Source organism: Necator americanus, chromosome I, assembly GCF_031761385.1.
Source record: "Necator americanus strain Aroian chromosome I, whole genome shotgun sequence".
Lineage (NCBI taxonomy): Eukaryota > Metazoa > Nematoda > Chromadorea > Rhabditida > Ancylostomatidae > Necator > Necator americanus.
In genome coordinates this window covers 35543228-35560514 of record NC_087371.1, presented here as the reverse complement: position 1 = coordinate 35560514, position 17287 = coordinate 35543228, and the positions used below count along the sequence as shown (strand labels likewise).

At 43.6% G+C, this 17287-nt stretch overlaps 1 protein-coding gene across 1 annotated transcript; it reads left to right on the top strand.

Annotated features, from left to right (window-relative positions):
* Positions 1-5343: 5343 nt before the first annotated feature.
* Positions 5344-16205, top strand: RB195_007886 (uncharacterized protein; the record flags this gene model as incomplete). Its single annotated transcript, XM_013445076.2, has 10 exons — positions 5344-5470; positions 7529-7595; positions 10397-10596; positions 13906-14085; positions 14194-14354; positions 14713-14838; positions 14928-15083; positions 15154-15322; positions 15411-15543; positions 16106-16205. 10 exons carry the CDS (start codon positions 5344-5346, stop codon positions 16203-16205), a joined length of 1419 nt encoding a protein of 472 aa, XP_013300530.2.
* Between the last annotated feature and the right edge of the window lie 1082 nt (positions 16206-17287).

Below are 17287 nucleotides of genomic sequence, written 5' to 3'. Positions count from 1 at the left end.
CATACACACCCATAGACATAGCTCCTTAATCAGGGACAGATAATTTTCCTCGAGCTAGTTCTACTATGCCTTATCCTTTCCCTCTCCTAGTAGTGTGTGTGAGGAGACAGAGCAACCCCCACACAGACACAGACACACACAGCGAAAATCGGCAGTTTTTTCCCCTCACGAAGACCTTGCATCAACCTCACTAATATCTGAGTTCATTCTATGGCGAAAGGTTTTCACCTCGTTAAATTTGGTACGGGTGGAGAAAAAAAAACCACCGTCAGCGAAAATGGCCGAAATAAAATGTGTGATGGGATCCGAGGAGTGCAGGAGAGAGTGCAATCTCGGAGGGGGGTGAAATATCGTGTGCAAATCGGTTTGATAAAGCGAGGCAATAAAATTGAGTAAACAGCTGTGTATGTGTGTGTGTGTCTGTGATAACGAGTTGTTAGCAGACGGCGAGGCGCGACTCAATTTCACCGCTTTTCATCGATGAGCAATAGCAGGTGATGAGGAAGCGGCCGAGGAGGAGGAGGAGGAGCAGATATAGTACAGAGCAGAAAAAAAACGAGAAGGTGAAGCGGAACAAAACAATATCCATAAGCGCCGCGCAGCTATTATCACCTACGATTTCCGTATATCGTAAAAGAACGGCTCAATGACGGCGGCGACGACGACGACGACGACGGCGGTACGTCTTTCTTCTCATTCTTTGGCAAACATACACACACAGACATATACATACATAAACACCCTAGACTCAGTAGAGAGTAGAGCTGACCCAGCACAACTCTGCTCTGGTCAAAGAACAAAACCATCTCCATCTCCTCCTCCTGCTCCTCTTCGTCCTCCTCCTCCTCCTCTTCCTCGTCAACTTATCTTAGCGTCGAACAACGAAACAGCGAAATGCTTCCTCGTGAGCGCGGCGAAACGTCGGCTCTCTCCTCGTCAGCCGTTCATCTCCTTCAATCGTTTTCGCGAGTTTTTTTTTTCGCCCCTCCTGCCTCTGTTATGAGGGAAACAAAGCGACCTTCTCCTGCATAATTTGGCGAGAAAAAAAAAACGACGACTCGAAGGCCATCCTACCAAACCTCGAAGAATTGAGCAATATGGCATTTGTTATATTCGACAGTTCGTAGGGAACTCACTCTCGCTCTGTTCCCCCCACTCCTCAACGATTTCCATAGTTTCGGTCGATTCGCTGTTTCTGTTACTCGTTCGTTTTGCGCTAATTTCTTTACATATCGAAAAGTATGAAGAAAATATCCCATTACAACATCGATACTGTAGTTTTCTAGAGAGAGAGAGAGAGAGAGAGAAGGACGACAAAAAACACAGAACACGCTGCACTTTTCTACATTATTTTTCTTTCTACGATATCTTTGATCCACTAAATAAAACCACTTTACAATGTCTTAATTAATTCCTATGCAAATCCAGAGATTTCATCCATTACTGAAGTGTTCGGCTTCGATGATTGTGTGTGTGTGTGTCTGCGTTTTTTTCTCATCCGCTCAGCAGTTAGGCTGTAAAATTTTTGATGGTGACAGGCGACATTTCTCTAGGATTTTCAAAAAAAAATCTTCGAATCGAAGAGAAAATTACGATATTTTTTGGTGTTCCACAATACTCCTCTATTTCATGTAACAATTCAATTAATTCCAGAGAAATTAATGTGATTTGAGGTATGTTTCCGTAAATTCCCTCTTTCGAACTTGTTCATATATTTTTTCTGGCTCTCCGGGATTGAATTATGAATGTGTATATGTCTCCGCAGCAAGGAAATCCTTTTCCCGATGATGCTAGGTATTTTTTTCCCAACAAATAGTTGGTGCGTCAACGACGATGTTACAGCGTTGAACGCTTCTTGTGTTGTTTAGGGGTATCGACGCCATATGTCGGGCAGACGGAGGATAGAGCATTGTCCAAGCGGACTCTACCTACATACATTTTCTCTACGCTGTTGCATCGCGTTGTCCAAATTGCTAAACTGCCAATCCTATCCTCCGTCATTTCATGTGGATGTGCTCTCTTGCAGCACTCGAAAATCCATATTCTTCGTTTTCGTCCGTAGGGACCTCATATGTGTGTCTGTGCGTGTGTGTGGGGATGGATATGCGTGGATATGCGTGGATGTGCGTGGATGGATGTGTATGTTGCTCTTATTTGATTCACGCTACCAGCCAGAGCCCAGCTGTCGTGGACGTCGCCGTCGTCGGCCGTCGGCGGTCGCCGTCGCCGCAGCCGCCGTAGGTGGAGCCCCCGCCTATACGGCAATGGCTAAGTATACCACGCCCCCTCTCGGCTGACCAGTGTAGCCCGTCAGGCCTCTTGTGTGCGTGTGAGTGAGTGTGTACCTCCTCGTCACACAAACCATGCATTGTTTTCCTAGAAAGGGGGGTCACAGGGCTGACTGACTGACTGCACCACGCATCAGCTGAGTCGAGCATGCGAGTTCTCCTTTTTACCTCTCGGATATTTCCACCGGCTCTCTCCCGAACTTTTTTTTCTCATTTTTCCTGCCTTTCTCATTCCTTCTTTCACCCCTTTCGCTTCCTACGCTTATGCAATTATATGTATGTGATTATTGGCGATCCCCGTTGCATATGGCTCAATCCAGTTTCACTAGATAAAATCGTTTTTCGTGTGTTTGTGTGTTCGTTCGTTCGTGCCGAGCCCGTCGCGCCATCGCACCAATAGCCTTGCCGTTCATCGTTTTCGCCTACAACTACCGCTGCTACTGCTACTGCTAGAGCTTCGTATAGCTAGCGCATCGAATCGTGTGAATCGCATTCCCATTACGAGTATCCAGGAAACAATTCTCACTTTTTTTCCTTCTTCTCGCATGTATTTGCCTATGTTTTCTGTGACGACAACGTGTTGTACTACCTCAAACCTCTCAATGTGTGCGGTCCTAGGGACAATGTGAGAAAAAAAAAATGTGGCAACAAACACGCTGCTGATGCATCGCAAGGTCACTTATCGCACTCGTAAGCGTGAGAAACCGAATCGACCTCAGAACGAACGAAGAAAATCACTGGTTCGGGCTCACTTGCCTGATTTCGTACCCAACTAAATCAGACGACAAACGAGATGCGGTTCAATGCGATTCGGTTGCTAGTAGCGACTATTTTCAGGCTAAATAAATAGGCGTCACTTCCCGTGTTTGTCCGCCGCCGCCGCTGCTGCTGCTGCTGCCCAGCTACTGTGCTGTGCTGGCTGTGTATCCGCGAATCGTCAGCCGCGTTGTTGACCCCGGACACTGTCATCGTCGTCCACATCGTCGTCACCGTCGTCGTCCTATAGTTCAATAGAAAACTCGAGAAATTTCCACTCGCTCTCTTTCTCTCGGTCTGTCTGTCTACAACACACAAATAGTACCTTAGAAAATTACTTTCTGGAAAAAAAAACAATTACTGTGTTCCGTGATTTCCAGTGTGTGTTCACAGTTCTCTGTCAAGGTTACGTGTACAAAAGTTAACGCCGTGCAAAGAAATATGATAAGAAAACATGATTCCGTTCGAAACGTTCTTCTATCATCCCACTTTTTGTCTCCTCTCTCTCTTTTCTTCCTATAATATAAATCCTATCTTGGTTAAGCTATTGATGCATGCATTGAAAAATATCTTCAGTCAAGAAATGAAGAAAAAAAACATTTTTTCGCGGTTCCATCATTAAATCAGTGTGAATTCTCGCATCAGATGAAATATGATATACTATTTTGTGTGTTTGATATAAAAGATGTGGATTGCATTTCTCAGCACCAGCCGGCGTAAACCTCTCTTAATTCATAAAAATCTTCGTTAGAAAAAAAAATACGGGGAAATACATCCCTCAAATTCCCTTATCCTTCAAATAATACAATACAAGTTTCTTCCCAGTATTACAATTTACGAAAAAAAAAACAACAACAGCTATTTCCAGTAGAATCCACTTATTTATGCACTTGTGAATAATATACAAATATTTGTTGAAATATGAACAGGGGAAAAGTACTTGTTCGTTCTCTTTCCAACCTTTATATACGCTTTACTACTGCACTTATCGTAGTAGTAGTAAAGTACGCGAGGGTCGTAAAAGGGTGGGGGATTTCTATGAAACCATCAAAAATTTCTAAACGGTTCAAATTGTAACTTAGCGGTTGTTCGGGATCGAATACGATTCTTTTCTTCTCTTTTCTTCTCCTAAAGACATTCTTATCATCCTTATTCTTCAAAGAAAGCAGTTGAAAGAATCTCTGCGCTTTCGAAGCGAATCCTGGCACGAGCGCGAACACGGTAGCCGAAGATTAGGCGCTATGCTGCGCGGAACAACAGATTTCAGCCTCCTCGTGGTTGAGTCGGTCGGGCGGCCGAGCGGGTCGGCCCTCAGGGACTCCTTTCTTTCGTAGTAGAGGCGACGATCACCGCAATCTCAACGATGACTCGTATGAGCGTGATTTGCAAATCTATCGTATGCGCTAACTGAGAATAGATTCTGCTTGCTGATGGTGTTGTTGACTGGAGAAATGGCAAGACACCGCTTGGCACGGCTCCTATCTACTCTACGGGAACACTCGCATCGGGGCACAAAAATATGGCGAACTACGCTGCTTTGATAGCAGCACGTGCTCTCACGATACCATCTGTCTGTCCGTCTGTCTGTCTGTCTGTCTGTCTCTGTGTGTATGTGTCGTCGTCCAGGTGTTCGTGTGCTGCTGCTGCTGCTGCTGCTGCTGCTCTCAGCGAATGATCCACTAGATGCCCGGGACAGATGGTCGTTGCCTTATTTGATAATCTCTCGCGGCAAAGATGTCGCGTTTATGCGACGTTTGCCCACCATTTCTGGAATTTCTGGCTAAACACACACCCATATATCGTTTGACTCTTCGAATTGCCAAACTGCCTTGACACCGCTTTTGTGCATGTGCGTGTATGGATGTATGTATGTGTGTGCGTATGTGGACATGTCCAATTATCGTCCCATTACTCGCGAAACAGGGTTTCGCCCGCAGTAATCTGTCACCGCTCTCTGGTGCGTTCGCCCACGCGATTCTCATCGTCGTCGTCGTCGACGACGACGACGGCACCGTCATCGCCGTTTTTGTTGTTGTTGTTTCAATCCGAATGCCCTATCTGCCGCTGCCGCCGCTGCTGCTCCTGCCCATTTCGACTTCTGATTCACCGCAAGATAACATCGGCCAGTCGCGCTCGTTCGCTCGCTGTCACGTTTCGAAATCCGCGCCGTTCTTCTTCGCCTTCTTCTTCACGATAATTATCATTCCTTTTTTTCTCTTGCAGATCACTCGCAGCCGCCGCCTTAGACGGTTGTTCGGTTCACAATCTCGTAAATTTCGAACACACACTCATACAGAACATGGCGGGTCTCCTACAGTATTCGACGACATGTCGAGGAAGTGAGGAAGGTTTTCACTCAGGATCCGACGAAGCGATTGACAATATCGCCTACCAACTGTACTCACAGTTTCGACTGGACGAGAATCGTGAGTTTTGTATTTGCACTGACATCGAACCCAACCGTGAAATGTGAACTGTGTCGGAAGTCGGGGGGAGGGCAGTGGGGGGGGGGGGGGACCCAGGGGTGATGATGATGCAAAATTAAGGTTAAATTCTATTTCGGTGACATTTCGTGAAATTTAGACATTTTCGCGTAACATATGTCAACTTTAGAAAGAACTATTTCAATTTTTTGTATCTTTAAAATATTGTCAAGTTGAGAACCCGTTTCCTCTGCCCAAGCAAAAAATCACTTTAAAATTATGAACGAATTCCCCTACTCTTTGCTGTTCCTTGTTTTATTCAAGGTGTGAAAGTAACAAAATTGAATTTTGATCAGTATATAAGCGTTTGCTTTGATATTTTGGAAGATATTCATCTTATTCAACTTTTTTTTTAAATATTTCTCTTTTGAAATTGGAAGTTCTATTCGAGAATAACACTAGTAGTACAGTTTCAGTTTTGAAAAAGAGTAAAGTTAGAATTTAAGCACAGGTACGCATTGGTTTTTGATTTTATTCTTAGACAGGAAGAGTTTTTCGCTTTCAAGTTCAATCAAACCAACTTTTTTGTGAATATGATTGAATTAATTTGAATTGATTTTTAAATATAAGTGGATATAATTGTAACTGGGGCGGGTGTGGTGTAGCGGTTAGAGGTTCCGCTTCCTGCACGATCGATCGGAGGTTCGAATCCGCCCTAGTGCTCACCAAGCCTTCATCCCTCCGGGGTCGATAAATTGGTACCAGACTTGTCTGGGAGGATAAAAGCACTGACTTGACACATCGGCTAGCCACCGCAAGTCATTGTATAGGCCAGATACACGTTCGTAAACCTCAAACGATTCTGAATTGAAGTGAACGTGGGGGCGCATCCCAAGCGGATTGATTAACGCCAGAAACTTTATCCTTTTATAATTGTAACTGATAAGTTTTTGTGAGTATATTTGTAACTAATAACCTTTATGAATATAATTGTAAAGAATTAAGTTCTAACTTATCATTTGCTGCTTTCGTCATCATTTTTGATTGAAATTTGCACTTTACGTCCGATATTTCTACACTTTATACTAGGCCACGCCCACAACTCACTGACCAATAGAGCCGTAGACGTCCATCAAGAGCTGCCCTGGGGCATTTATCGATGCGCGTGAATACTAATTGGGCACCCGTCAGAATGACCACTGACTGACTGAGTGACTGAGTGACTGGTTGACGGAGACGGTGAATTGACGGGCGGGGGTGAAGGGGCACAGCGGGGGGGTTGGCGTGAATCGCGCTGTTGGCGGCTCCGTATAAGCGTCTTAGAACGCGTCCACCTACCACCACGTCTATCATCGCCTCATCCACATGATTGAGGGGAATTTTGGTGATGTTGGTCGCTCACTCACTCATTCACTCGCTCGCTCGCTCGCCCGCTCTCTCTCACTCCTCGTCAAGGATTTACGCCGGCACGAACACTTGTATTTGGTTGTGTTCGCTCAGTGTCGTTGCGCTGATGGTTGGGTGCGAAAGAGAGAAGGAGGAGAGTTGTTAGGGGGTAAAAGCCGGTCCCTGTTGCTGCTGCTGCTGCTGGCGGTGGTGTGCGACGTCGGCTAGTAGGCGGATCAACCGCTAGTCGAAACTGGTATCGCAGCACGGGCAACCGCAGCCTTTTCATCGTGCTGTGAAGCTCGATCTATGCGATCTGCCTGCATTATGCTTATATGGCGTTCCTTGTTCACCTATGCACCTGCGTAACCGCCGCTTCCGCATCATCCGCAAATGTCGTCGAATCGAGTCAAATTCGAGGACGATCCACCACCATCCATCCACATTTAGGCCATGCGAGTCCCACAAAGTATCGTCGCGCTGCTGTGCAATGGACTCGCATGGCAATTAGCCGACGGGGTGGCCATCGCTCTCCATTTTCGGAAAATTTTCGACCACCAGCTCTTGTTGTTGACGATTGTTGTTGGGGAGGGGTAGGGGTAGGCGTGGGGTGGGGTGGGGGGAACCTTTTCTTCTTCGTTCTTCGTGCTCTCACACATTGCAAAACCATTTCAGACATCGAGCAGCACAAGTGCGCCTCGGACAGCGGCGCTTCCAGCGGAGAGCTCGAACACATGCTCGGGTGAGTAGCATTTTATTTCGATTTCATTTTCTCATCTCAATAAACTGAGTGCCGCTCAACTCAAAATGATGGGGCGGCGATTTTACTTTCGAAAGAATCATTCGATGTTTTAAAAAGCGTATTTAACCTCTTTGTGCTCAGAAATCTCGTTTATTCTCTACTTTTATTCCCCTTCTTTTATGTATTGCACTTTTTACTTAATTCCACTACGTAAGCATCGTTTCTAAGTTCATTTCCAGTCGTTCCACGAAACGATAAATATTTATTTCGGTGTTTGCTCGTACTAGGCTTTTCTATGCTTTCGTAACTCACTCAGTGAACATTACTAATCATACAATTTTTGTTTAAAATATCCAATTTCAAAGAGTATATTCAAATATGTTATTTAATTCGAGCAAAAGTGAAAAAAGTACATTTACATTCACTGGGATGTGCGCATCAGAAATCATGATGAATTGGTGAAAATAGGACATATGTCGTCGAACTTTTGACGTTCTGTAAAACATTGGAAGTGAGTGTTTTCAAAGGTTGATTCGAATATCAGTAGGAGAAAAAAATATTAAAGCGTAGTAGCCAGTTCCAGTCCAATAGTCCATGAGTGTAACAATCTGAACTCGTTATCGATCTCGATTTTTGACCAACACGTTTAATGTTATGAAATATTCCGAGGATAGGGAGTAAATCATTGAATTTTCTTTACGTGCATAGTGTATTCACTATTTCTCCGTCCTCTATTATATGTCTATGTGAAGAAGTTTCGAATAGGGTTGGTTGAAAAAAGAATGGCAGCGACCTTGCGCTATAGTGCGTAGAAGTCTTTGTTTCTGCGTGTGTGTGTGCGTAGTCACCTTCTCCTCCTCCTCCCCCTCTTCTTCTTTCTTCTTCTTCTCCTCCTCCTCCTCGTCGACGTCCTCCTCGGTCTGCCCTTCGCTTTCCCTGCTCATTCGAACTTCCTGTTGTGTGGCCTGGCAGTGTCCAGTGTGTAGTCGAAGCGAGCGTGTGTGTGTTGACTTGGCACGGCCAGGGGGCGATTGTTGGCGGGGGAACGAGGGTGCGCTTTTCCCTCCTCTCCCCGTTCCCGTTGTGTTTTTCTTTTCGTTTGTTGCCTCTCTCATTGCAGCTCACAGATACTGTCATGCTGCTCAGCTAGCGTTGTCGTATTATGTGAAAAGAATCGGTGGACTATTTTGCTGAGTCTGAAATCTGCGCGAATCTTCGGCTCGGGTGAATATAGCGTGCTTGGTGGTTGTATTCCGCTAGCCAATTACTCGCTTCTTAATTACGTACCCCATCCCGTCCCTGTCCTCCCGCGCAATCAACAACTCAGTTACAGCTTTTGACCCTGCCGGCGGCGGCGGCCACGGCGGTTACTGCTGGACGGCCTAGCACGGCCCATAAGCAACTAGGCCAGTACCGTCGGCGGCTTATTGAAACAATTATGCAGCTGCGTTATTATTATCGCTGCAATGGAAAGGTCATCATGGTGTAAGTAATTAATAGAGGTTCGAGAATATTCTGCACACGACTAGTACGATTCATATTCCTTTTCGAGAAACGTTGAGCCTCATCATTGGGTAATTTCAAGTACTAGAGCTTCGAGAATATTCTGCACGACTAATGCGACTCGTACTTAACGTGCAACCATAAAAAACCAAAAAAATTCTCCTTCCACCTTTTTCCACCTTTTAAGCCTGGATACATGTTGTATGTTGGGTTTCATCTCGAAAATCCTTGCAATCAAGACGTGTTCTAGCCTTTAGCAGAGAAGCGCTTATCTAATTCGTCCGCGGGCTCGTTTGGCGCAAGATTTAGCGCTTGCTCCCGTGGGGCTTGCTTGGTGCCGCCGCCGGACGGAGGGAGAGCAATAGCAGCAGAGCAACGGGCACATCGTCACAGGTCCATACCGCCACCGCCGCTCGGACACTTTTATCTTCTCTCGAACACCAAAACTTCGTTCGTTATGCTTGTAATTCTGCACAAGTGAAACGTCATTGTGTTTATAGTAGTTGATTTCGCTGCTGTCATAAGATTTCTTATCGTTATTCATAGTCGGCGTAGCGTTCGTTGATCTATCGAATTGGCGCCGCTGATCTACAAATGGCGCCTGCGCGCGCGATTTCGAACACCACACAACGACCGACTGGCACTAGGCGTCAATGCGGATGCGGCAGACGGCTGGCTCGATCGCTGACTGACTGACTGACTGACTGACTGGATGACTGAATGGCTGAATGGCTGGATGGATGGCTTCTGGTGTCCGTTTGATGTTTGAATGCGCACCACCATTCACATATTGTTTGCAGCTCGAAAAGATCTTCACTCTCCCGAGAAACTTGCTGCCTATCAACCCTCTCTACTTAACGCGTTGTATTTTGTCGTTTTCTAGCGAGTTTGAAGAGCGGAGAGCGAGTCAAGTAAGGCGGTCTGCTATCGATTGCCAGACGCCTTGCGTTTGCGTGTGCTGTTTGTGCTGATCTCGCAAAATTTCCCCTCCACCCATATACGACGATCTCTTTCCTTTTTATTCAACTACTCTATCTGTCACTTCTTCTTCTTTTTTTCCTCGCCCCGTTCAACCAATTCACAGTGAGCCTGCGCAATTTTTTATGTTTATTTGTCGGGTTTATCTGGAAGCGTTATCGCCTCTGCGAGTTCATCGTCTCTCTCTCCCCCCCACCGTGTGTGTGTGTCTGCGCGATGAGGCCGTCATCGCTTCGCTGCATCTGTATCGTCTCTCTATCTCGATGATAGTGTTCGTTTTGTTTATCTTTACAATACTTTAAAGTAATTTAATGTTCTAGGATGAAGGAAGAGTCAACCGGGTGCCAAGGTCAACTACCTGGTGCATGGTTCTATGAGATGGGTGACGACGCGTCTGCTTCACCCACATTTGATTTGGATGAAATGGGACCATTTCGTGGAATGCTTGGCTCAAGAAATTGTTCGGAAAGTGTTGAAGTGCCCAGCAGTGAACATGTGGCGGAAATTGTTGGCAGACAAGGTTCGTTCACTGTGTGTATGTGTGTGTTTCTGTGTGTTTCGTTGTCGTTGTCGTCGTTGTCGTCGTTGTTGTCGTCGGTTTGTTCTTATCGCATCCGCTCTGTGCGTTTCACATGTGTTTTCTTTTGATATTAGCCTATTTTGAGTGGTGAATCGATATTTTCATTGAACAGTGTGTGATATGGCGTTCAAACTGGCAGCCCACTTTCGCGGGCAATTTCAAAGGAGTTTATCGTTTGTTTGTCACTAACGCTAGCAGCGAATATACATAAAAACGAATTGTAATAGTCGTTTGAAGAAATAGGAAGCTGTTTTTGTTGTTGAAAAGAACGCGAAATCACTTTGAAATTCTGAAAATTTTGAAATCTTCGGGGAGATTAATTCTAATTTTCAATGTCCTCCAGCTAGTTTAGGTGGTGTTTATGAGAACTTTTCCGTATTTGCTGTAATTAGCACCAGGATGTGATCTACTTCTGTATGGATACGGTAGTCGCGCAATGGTGTTGTGAGCGGCAATTACCTCGATTCGCTGCGTTGACGAGCTTTGGTCGTCCGCAAGTTGCTCTCCGTCCCTGACCGCCCTCGTTTTGTTGTCTGCGTCCGCACGTGTAGCACGCGTGGTCCTCACTATTTCGCCGCCTACTCCACCTCTTTTCCATAACCCGCCCCGAGTTGGAGTAGCAATTCTTGCGGTGAATTTGATAGAAGGGTCAAAGACTTTGTGCATTTTGTAAGGTGCCCGTAGTGAATAACTCCTGGAAAATGAGTTCCTGGGAAGAAAAGACGAAAAAAACTTTTATTATTCGTTCATGATGCGCACCGAACCAAATAACGTGTTTCGGTTCAATTAGACGATGGTGATGTCCATTATTTGCGGGTTTCCTCTTAATAGTCGGGTCGGGTTGGGGTCGAGTACTGTGGAGGTGAACGTACTGATGTTATTGATGGTATCAGTACCATAAAATGAATGCACAAATGTCCTAAACTGCAAATCGATGCGTGTACGCCTATAATGAACACATTTCTTGAGTGCTTAACATGGTGTGTCCCATCGCGTGTATGTATGTATGTTCCAGTAGCTCTCCTAATCTGCGGAGTCTTTGTTCGTTCGGAGTTATTTCTTCGAAGGGACAAACGTTATTGTGTGGATGTAGGGGGATTAGGAACGACAGTAGTAGAATTCATCGGGTCGTCCTATCTGGAAAATTTGGAAAAGTATATAGTCCTACCATAGCTACCGTAGCTTTTTCCAAAAAGAAAAAAGAAAGGGAAAAACTTACCCGTTGCTAGCATTATCAAGTGTAGAAATTACTGAGTTTTCTTGGATAATTCGCTACTAAAACAGTTTTCTGTGCTTACAATTTCGTCCATCTAAAAAAAATTAGATGTATGTACAGTTCTGTTAAGAAGACGATGGAGAAAAAATTATGATTGAAGATGTTTTGATTTTTACTATTATATGATAACTTTTTCGGAATTTTGTTTCAGAATTTTGGATTTTTTTCCAGAATTTTAGAATATTGTTGCTCACTGTGTGTGTAAATATACCTATGCAACCTATTGTGCTAATTTTTCTGTGGGAATTGTGAGATATGTAGGTTATGGTGGTTACATTCTCCATTCTCCTAATTTTCTTCTTCTTCTTGCTGAAAGTCGTAAGCTACAGTAATGTTGAAATAGTGGGAACTCTATGGTAATGGTGGTATTCGTGCACACACCAACCGATCGGCATTCAAATGAGGAGTACATTTTTCGAACACGTTTCTTTCGAATAGAATCTTGACAAGCAATTCATTCATGCTCGACATATTGGTTTTGGTAAGCGGTAAGCATAAATAAATTAGGATCTAGGATGATGTTCTGTGCGAACAGAGAGGGTAGATGAGGTTCTAGAACTTTGAGTGATAGTTTGTTCATCATCATATTTTTTTTCTTTTGCAATAGTTCGTTGTTTTTCTAGCTGTAATCGTTAATATATTCGATTTGTTTCGTTGTAAAGAATGTTCTTGAATCGTTGAGAGGAGTTCTCTTAAATGAGGTAACAACTCATCACAACGACCACTCACCAAGGCTCTTTCGTCGTCGTCACGCCCGGTCTGCCGCCTTGCCTAGAACTTGTTGTTTATGAGAGGATTGCCGAGCGTGTGCGACCGAATGTCTCGTATGACATTAGGAATAAATATTTACGCGGACAGATGGTGGGAAATAGTATTTGCGATGTAGATGAGACTGACGAGGCATGGGATTACGCTGTATGTGTGTGTGAGTGTGAGTGACCAGCAAGCGTTGACCACCGTATCGATTCAGAGCAACGTATGTCGGTTCAGTCAGTCATGCATGAATGAGCTAGCTATACCCGTGTTACCTTCCTTTCGCTCCGTTCAGCACTTCCTGCTTCTACTGCTGCAGCGGCAGCCGCAGCTGCAGACGCAGCACTCTGCAGCACGCAGTCAAATCTGCTCATTATCGGAAAGCTTGGACTTGCCAGGGATGGATGCACTTTTGTTATGTACATGCGTTGAGATGCGCATGAATCAGGCAAAGTGAACAAAGTAGTTTCGAATGTGAATCGGGAATGTCAAAGTACGAATGTACGTGGTTTGAGTAATGATTATTTTAGAGTTGTGTAACTTTTGCAATCTGGATGTAATCAATTCAGAATGGATACACAATATTTGTCAGGGAATATTATTTGCTAAAATAAATGCACTACCCTTAGGAACACAACGAATACTACAGTATAAATACTCAACTTATGATACTACTTTCATTTTCACTTTTCACAGAGTGTGTCAAATTTGTTTTCGATATGAATTCATGTGGAATATTTTTCGCTTCAACAAAGTAACAAGTTGCGTGATTGAGCTTGCTTTTTTTGAATTGATACAAATTATTTATGAGCAAACGCTGCACACAGTTGCAGAGCAGGTGCTGTCTGCATTCCGTAATTGTCCCCGAAAGAAGTCATAAACGCCGCAATTTTTCTCTTTATTGTCTGAACGATCATCCGCTTTTCATGGTTTCAAGGCTATGAACAGTGCAACTGTGCAACGTTGTGTTCTCATTCTTCAATGCTCCACACACCCGTAGGGGTTTTCTTCATCGAAGACAGACTTGTCGAACCACTTGTTTGGAACAACATTCATTGAAATGATGCGCGACTGCCTGCAGCACGCTGAGAACAAGCTTTTCATGTCTTGTGCTGTAACTCGATACATAGTATCGTAACCAGAATCGAATATGCTTGCTTGAAAGTGATGTTTTCAGTCTATTACACGTTTTTATTAAGAGTATTTGTTTTTTTTTTCAGGATGTAAAATCAAGGCTCTCCGAGCAAAAACTAACACCTATATTAAAACGCCGATTCGAGGAGAAGACCCGGTGTTCGTCGTCACAGGAAAGGCTGAAGATGTGCTCGAAGCAAAAAGAGAAATCGAATGTGCAGCTGAGCACTTCACTCAAATTCGTGCCAGTCGACGTCACTCACATGGTATGTATGCGTTTGCAGCCGTTATTTGGTGTTAGTGTAGACAGACGCACATGTGGTCCGTCCGTAATGAAACAGGAGCAATGGGGAGGAAGGTTATTATTATTGCAGGTGGAGCGCCTGCACCTGGTCATGTCACTTTATACGTTCGTGTACCTCTTCGAGTTGTTGGGCTTGTGGTGGGACCAAAAGGAGCAACGATTAAAAGGATCCAGCAGGATACCCATACCTATATTATCACACCAAGTCGTGAACGAGAACCAATATTTGAGGTTGGTTTTGTTATCTTTTACATCGTTTCCCTAAAGAAGGGCTGCAGGCTGAAATGTCCTGAAGATTTGAACTTGTGAAATTTGTTGTTTCTACCGTATGCTGTCTCATCTACTGATTATGTAGACCGGATAATACTTGACTAAATGCTATATTAGTCTCAATCTTGCAGTTTATTGAATTATGTTTATTTTTGCGATCTTTTTTTTTCGGTCGTGAGTTGCCTTTTCAAAAACATGCACAAATTTCTCCTCTATCGATCTGCTATTGTCATGCCTCAACGGTTTAGAGCCGCACCACTTACATACTTTATCTCGGAATGGGGGAATACTGTATAAATGTAATACTTACACCTCTTAGGTTACTGGATTACCGCAGAACGTGGAGGCAGCTCGTAAGGAAATCGAACAACACATCTATCAACGTACTGGTAATATGCCAATGACCGATCCTGAGGCCTCAATTTCGCAGTACTCAAACTTGCAGGTGAGGAAGAATATGATGGAAGAGATTCGTGGGATACGAAAAAGCTTTATTTTTTCTTTTTGCTTTCTAAAATTGCTTTATTCTTTCAGAATAATCTATCTCTGGCTGCGTCAGCCTCAGCGGCAGCTCGCTCGGCATACGGCAGCTTAGCGCAACCCGCACTTCGACGTCCAATTGGAAACGAAAATTTACCTGAGTACTCTAGAGTTTTAGACAGGAATGGATACAACGGTCTCAACGGATTGGTGAGTTGTTGTGGACGATGCCTTCTTCTGTTATCTTCACTTTTGTGAATTTTATTTGTGCATGGTTTAGCTTCGTGGCTATCCTCAACCAACAAAACCTTCTTCGTATTCTGCCGGCGGTTCTCCTCCAGCTGTTTCACCATCATTTTTCGGATCGTCCTCTTCAAGCACGACATCAAATGCCTTTCAACCGTGGTCAAACAATCTGTATACAGGACTTGGACTTAGCGAAGCTTCAGGTATGTAGCTTCTATGACTCTGTGACTTTTTATCCTTGCATATTCGTCATTACCCCTGTCGTTTGCGTAACCTTGGAACCGGTTTAAGATCTGTTCTCTACTCGTTCTTCCGTGCTATCTGGTGCATCGCTGTGGTCCTCTGGCTTTGGGTCAATCTCTTGTGGTCAACAGATCCCTTCAAACCAACGTGATGAAGGTCTCGGAGACTCACCGCCTAATAAGTAAGCGAATTTAGAACCGAGCTCTTACTTTGACTCTTACTTTATAACAAGGTTTGATGGACCTTAATTGTTACTAACTTTTCTTGCTCTTTCTCGGTTTGCGAAATATCGCTCAAGAATGGTCTCTTATTTGTCAAACGCTTTAGGAAAGCATAATTAACAGTCCTAGAACAGTGTCTGCTTTAAATATGTTCGAATTCGTAAGTTCCAGAATTCAGAATCTAAAAATTTTGATCTCACCTGTCTTCCTCTGAGATGAAATTTAATTTGTTATTACTTGAAGAGTGGTGTTCTTCCTTAATTAACGCGTAAATGACAAGTTACTTTTCTTTTAAATTTTAGTGTTAGGTCGGTGTTTTTCACAAAGTGCAAGGAAGCAGCGAAGCTTCATTGGTTGGAGTTTTCTGTACCAAAAGATCTGTTAATCTCTAGATTTTCAAAAAATTAGCTCCCACAGTACAATCCTACAGTACTATTTGTATACTTAATTACTAATTTACTTTAATTATAATTACTTTAACTTGCATACTATTTACAATATTGCTTATCTTTATCATTGCAGCATTTCCTCCACCACATACAACCTGATGTCGTCGATTTGGGCGGATATTGACACGCCTCGTGAGCCGGAGTCAAAAGGTGTAGCGATGTTGACTGTCTAGACGGCGTCGATCTGACATCATCACTCATTCTTCTGTCCCACTTCGGAGGTCCGAGTTCGGTAGGCTACGGTGTCGTAATGCTGTCGTTGTGAATGCTTAATGTACTTTGTTTGCTGCCTACTTTCTTATATTTCACCTCCATTTTTCAATCACGAGTACTTAGAGGGTCTTAGTAGTATTATTACCTAACTAATATATGTACGTGTAGCGGTACGCCCGCCCATTTTTAAAAATCATTTTTCCTTTTCTAACCAGTTGATTATTACGTATTTATTTAAGTATATGTATTGACTATTTCATAATCATATATCTAAACGCACATATATACCCAGATTACTTGAAAAATTAACCAGAGCTGTATGTAGACGGAGCGTTTATACTGCAACACGTGTGAACTGTGCTATCATTCCATTATCAGAGTTTATTTTATCCTGAGAGTCTATGATCGTGTACGCTGAGCGTATACGGCTTTTTCCTTCATCCTTAACCATTTTACTACTACTCTTAACTGCCGTTGTGTTCCACTCCCAAATAGAAACGAGATAAAACATTGACGATCATTAGTAAAAAAATTTTATACTTACATTTCTATTATTGTTGAAGATTCTCTGAGTGCTTTATTCAGATATATCATAGTTTGACTCTATCCATGCATTTTTGCATATTTTGTATATTATTACAGAACATTGTAGCAATGAAAGCCAGCCCCGTTTCCCCCCACCCCCCACCCACCCCTAACTATGTAACATCATCATTAACTTCTTAATTTGTGAATTCTTCTGATCTGCATTTGTTACGTTATAAATCTGAGGTATTTCATGTGTCTATGTGCACACACTTGTTATTGTGGTTGTAATGTTGTGATGTGATTGGTTGGTTGATTTGCACAGTGGGGTTCTCGAACAAACAGCTTTGTTTGTTTGTTTTTTTTTAATTGCTTACAAATTTCACTTTTACAAAACTTCTATATGGTTGTGTACTCGGGGGCAGGAGAGCACGGACCGTCTAAACGTAGACTCTTTTCCGATTCGAGAGCACTTTGTAAACAACATTAATCGTGGCTCTTATTTCGTTTGACAACC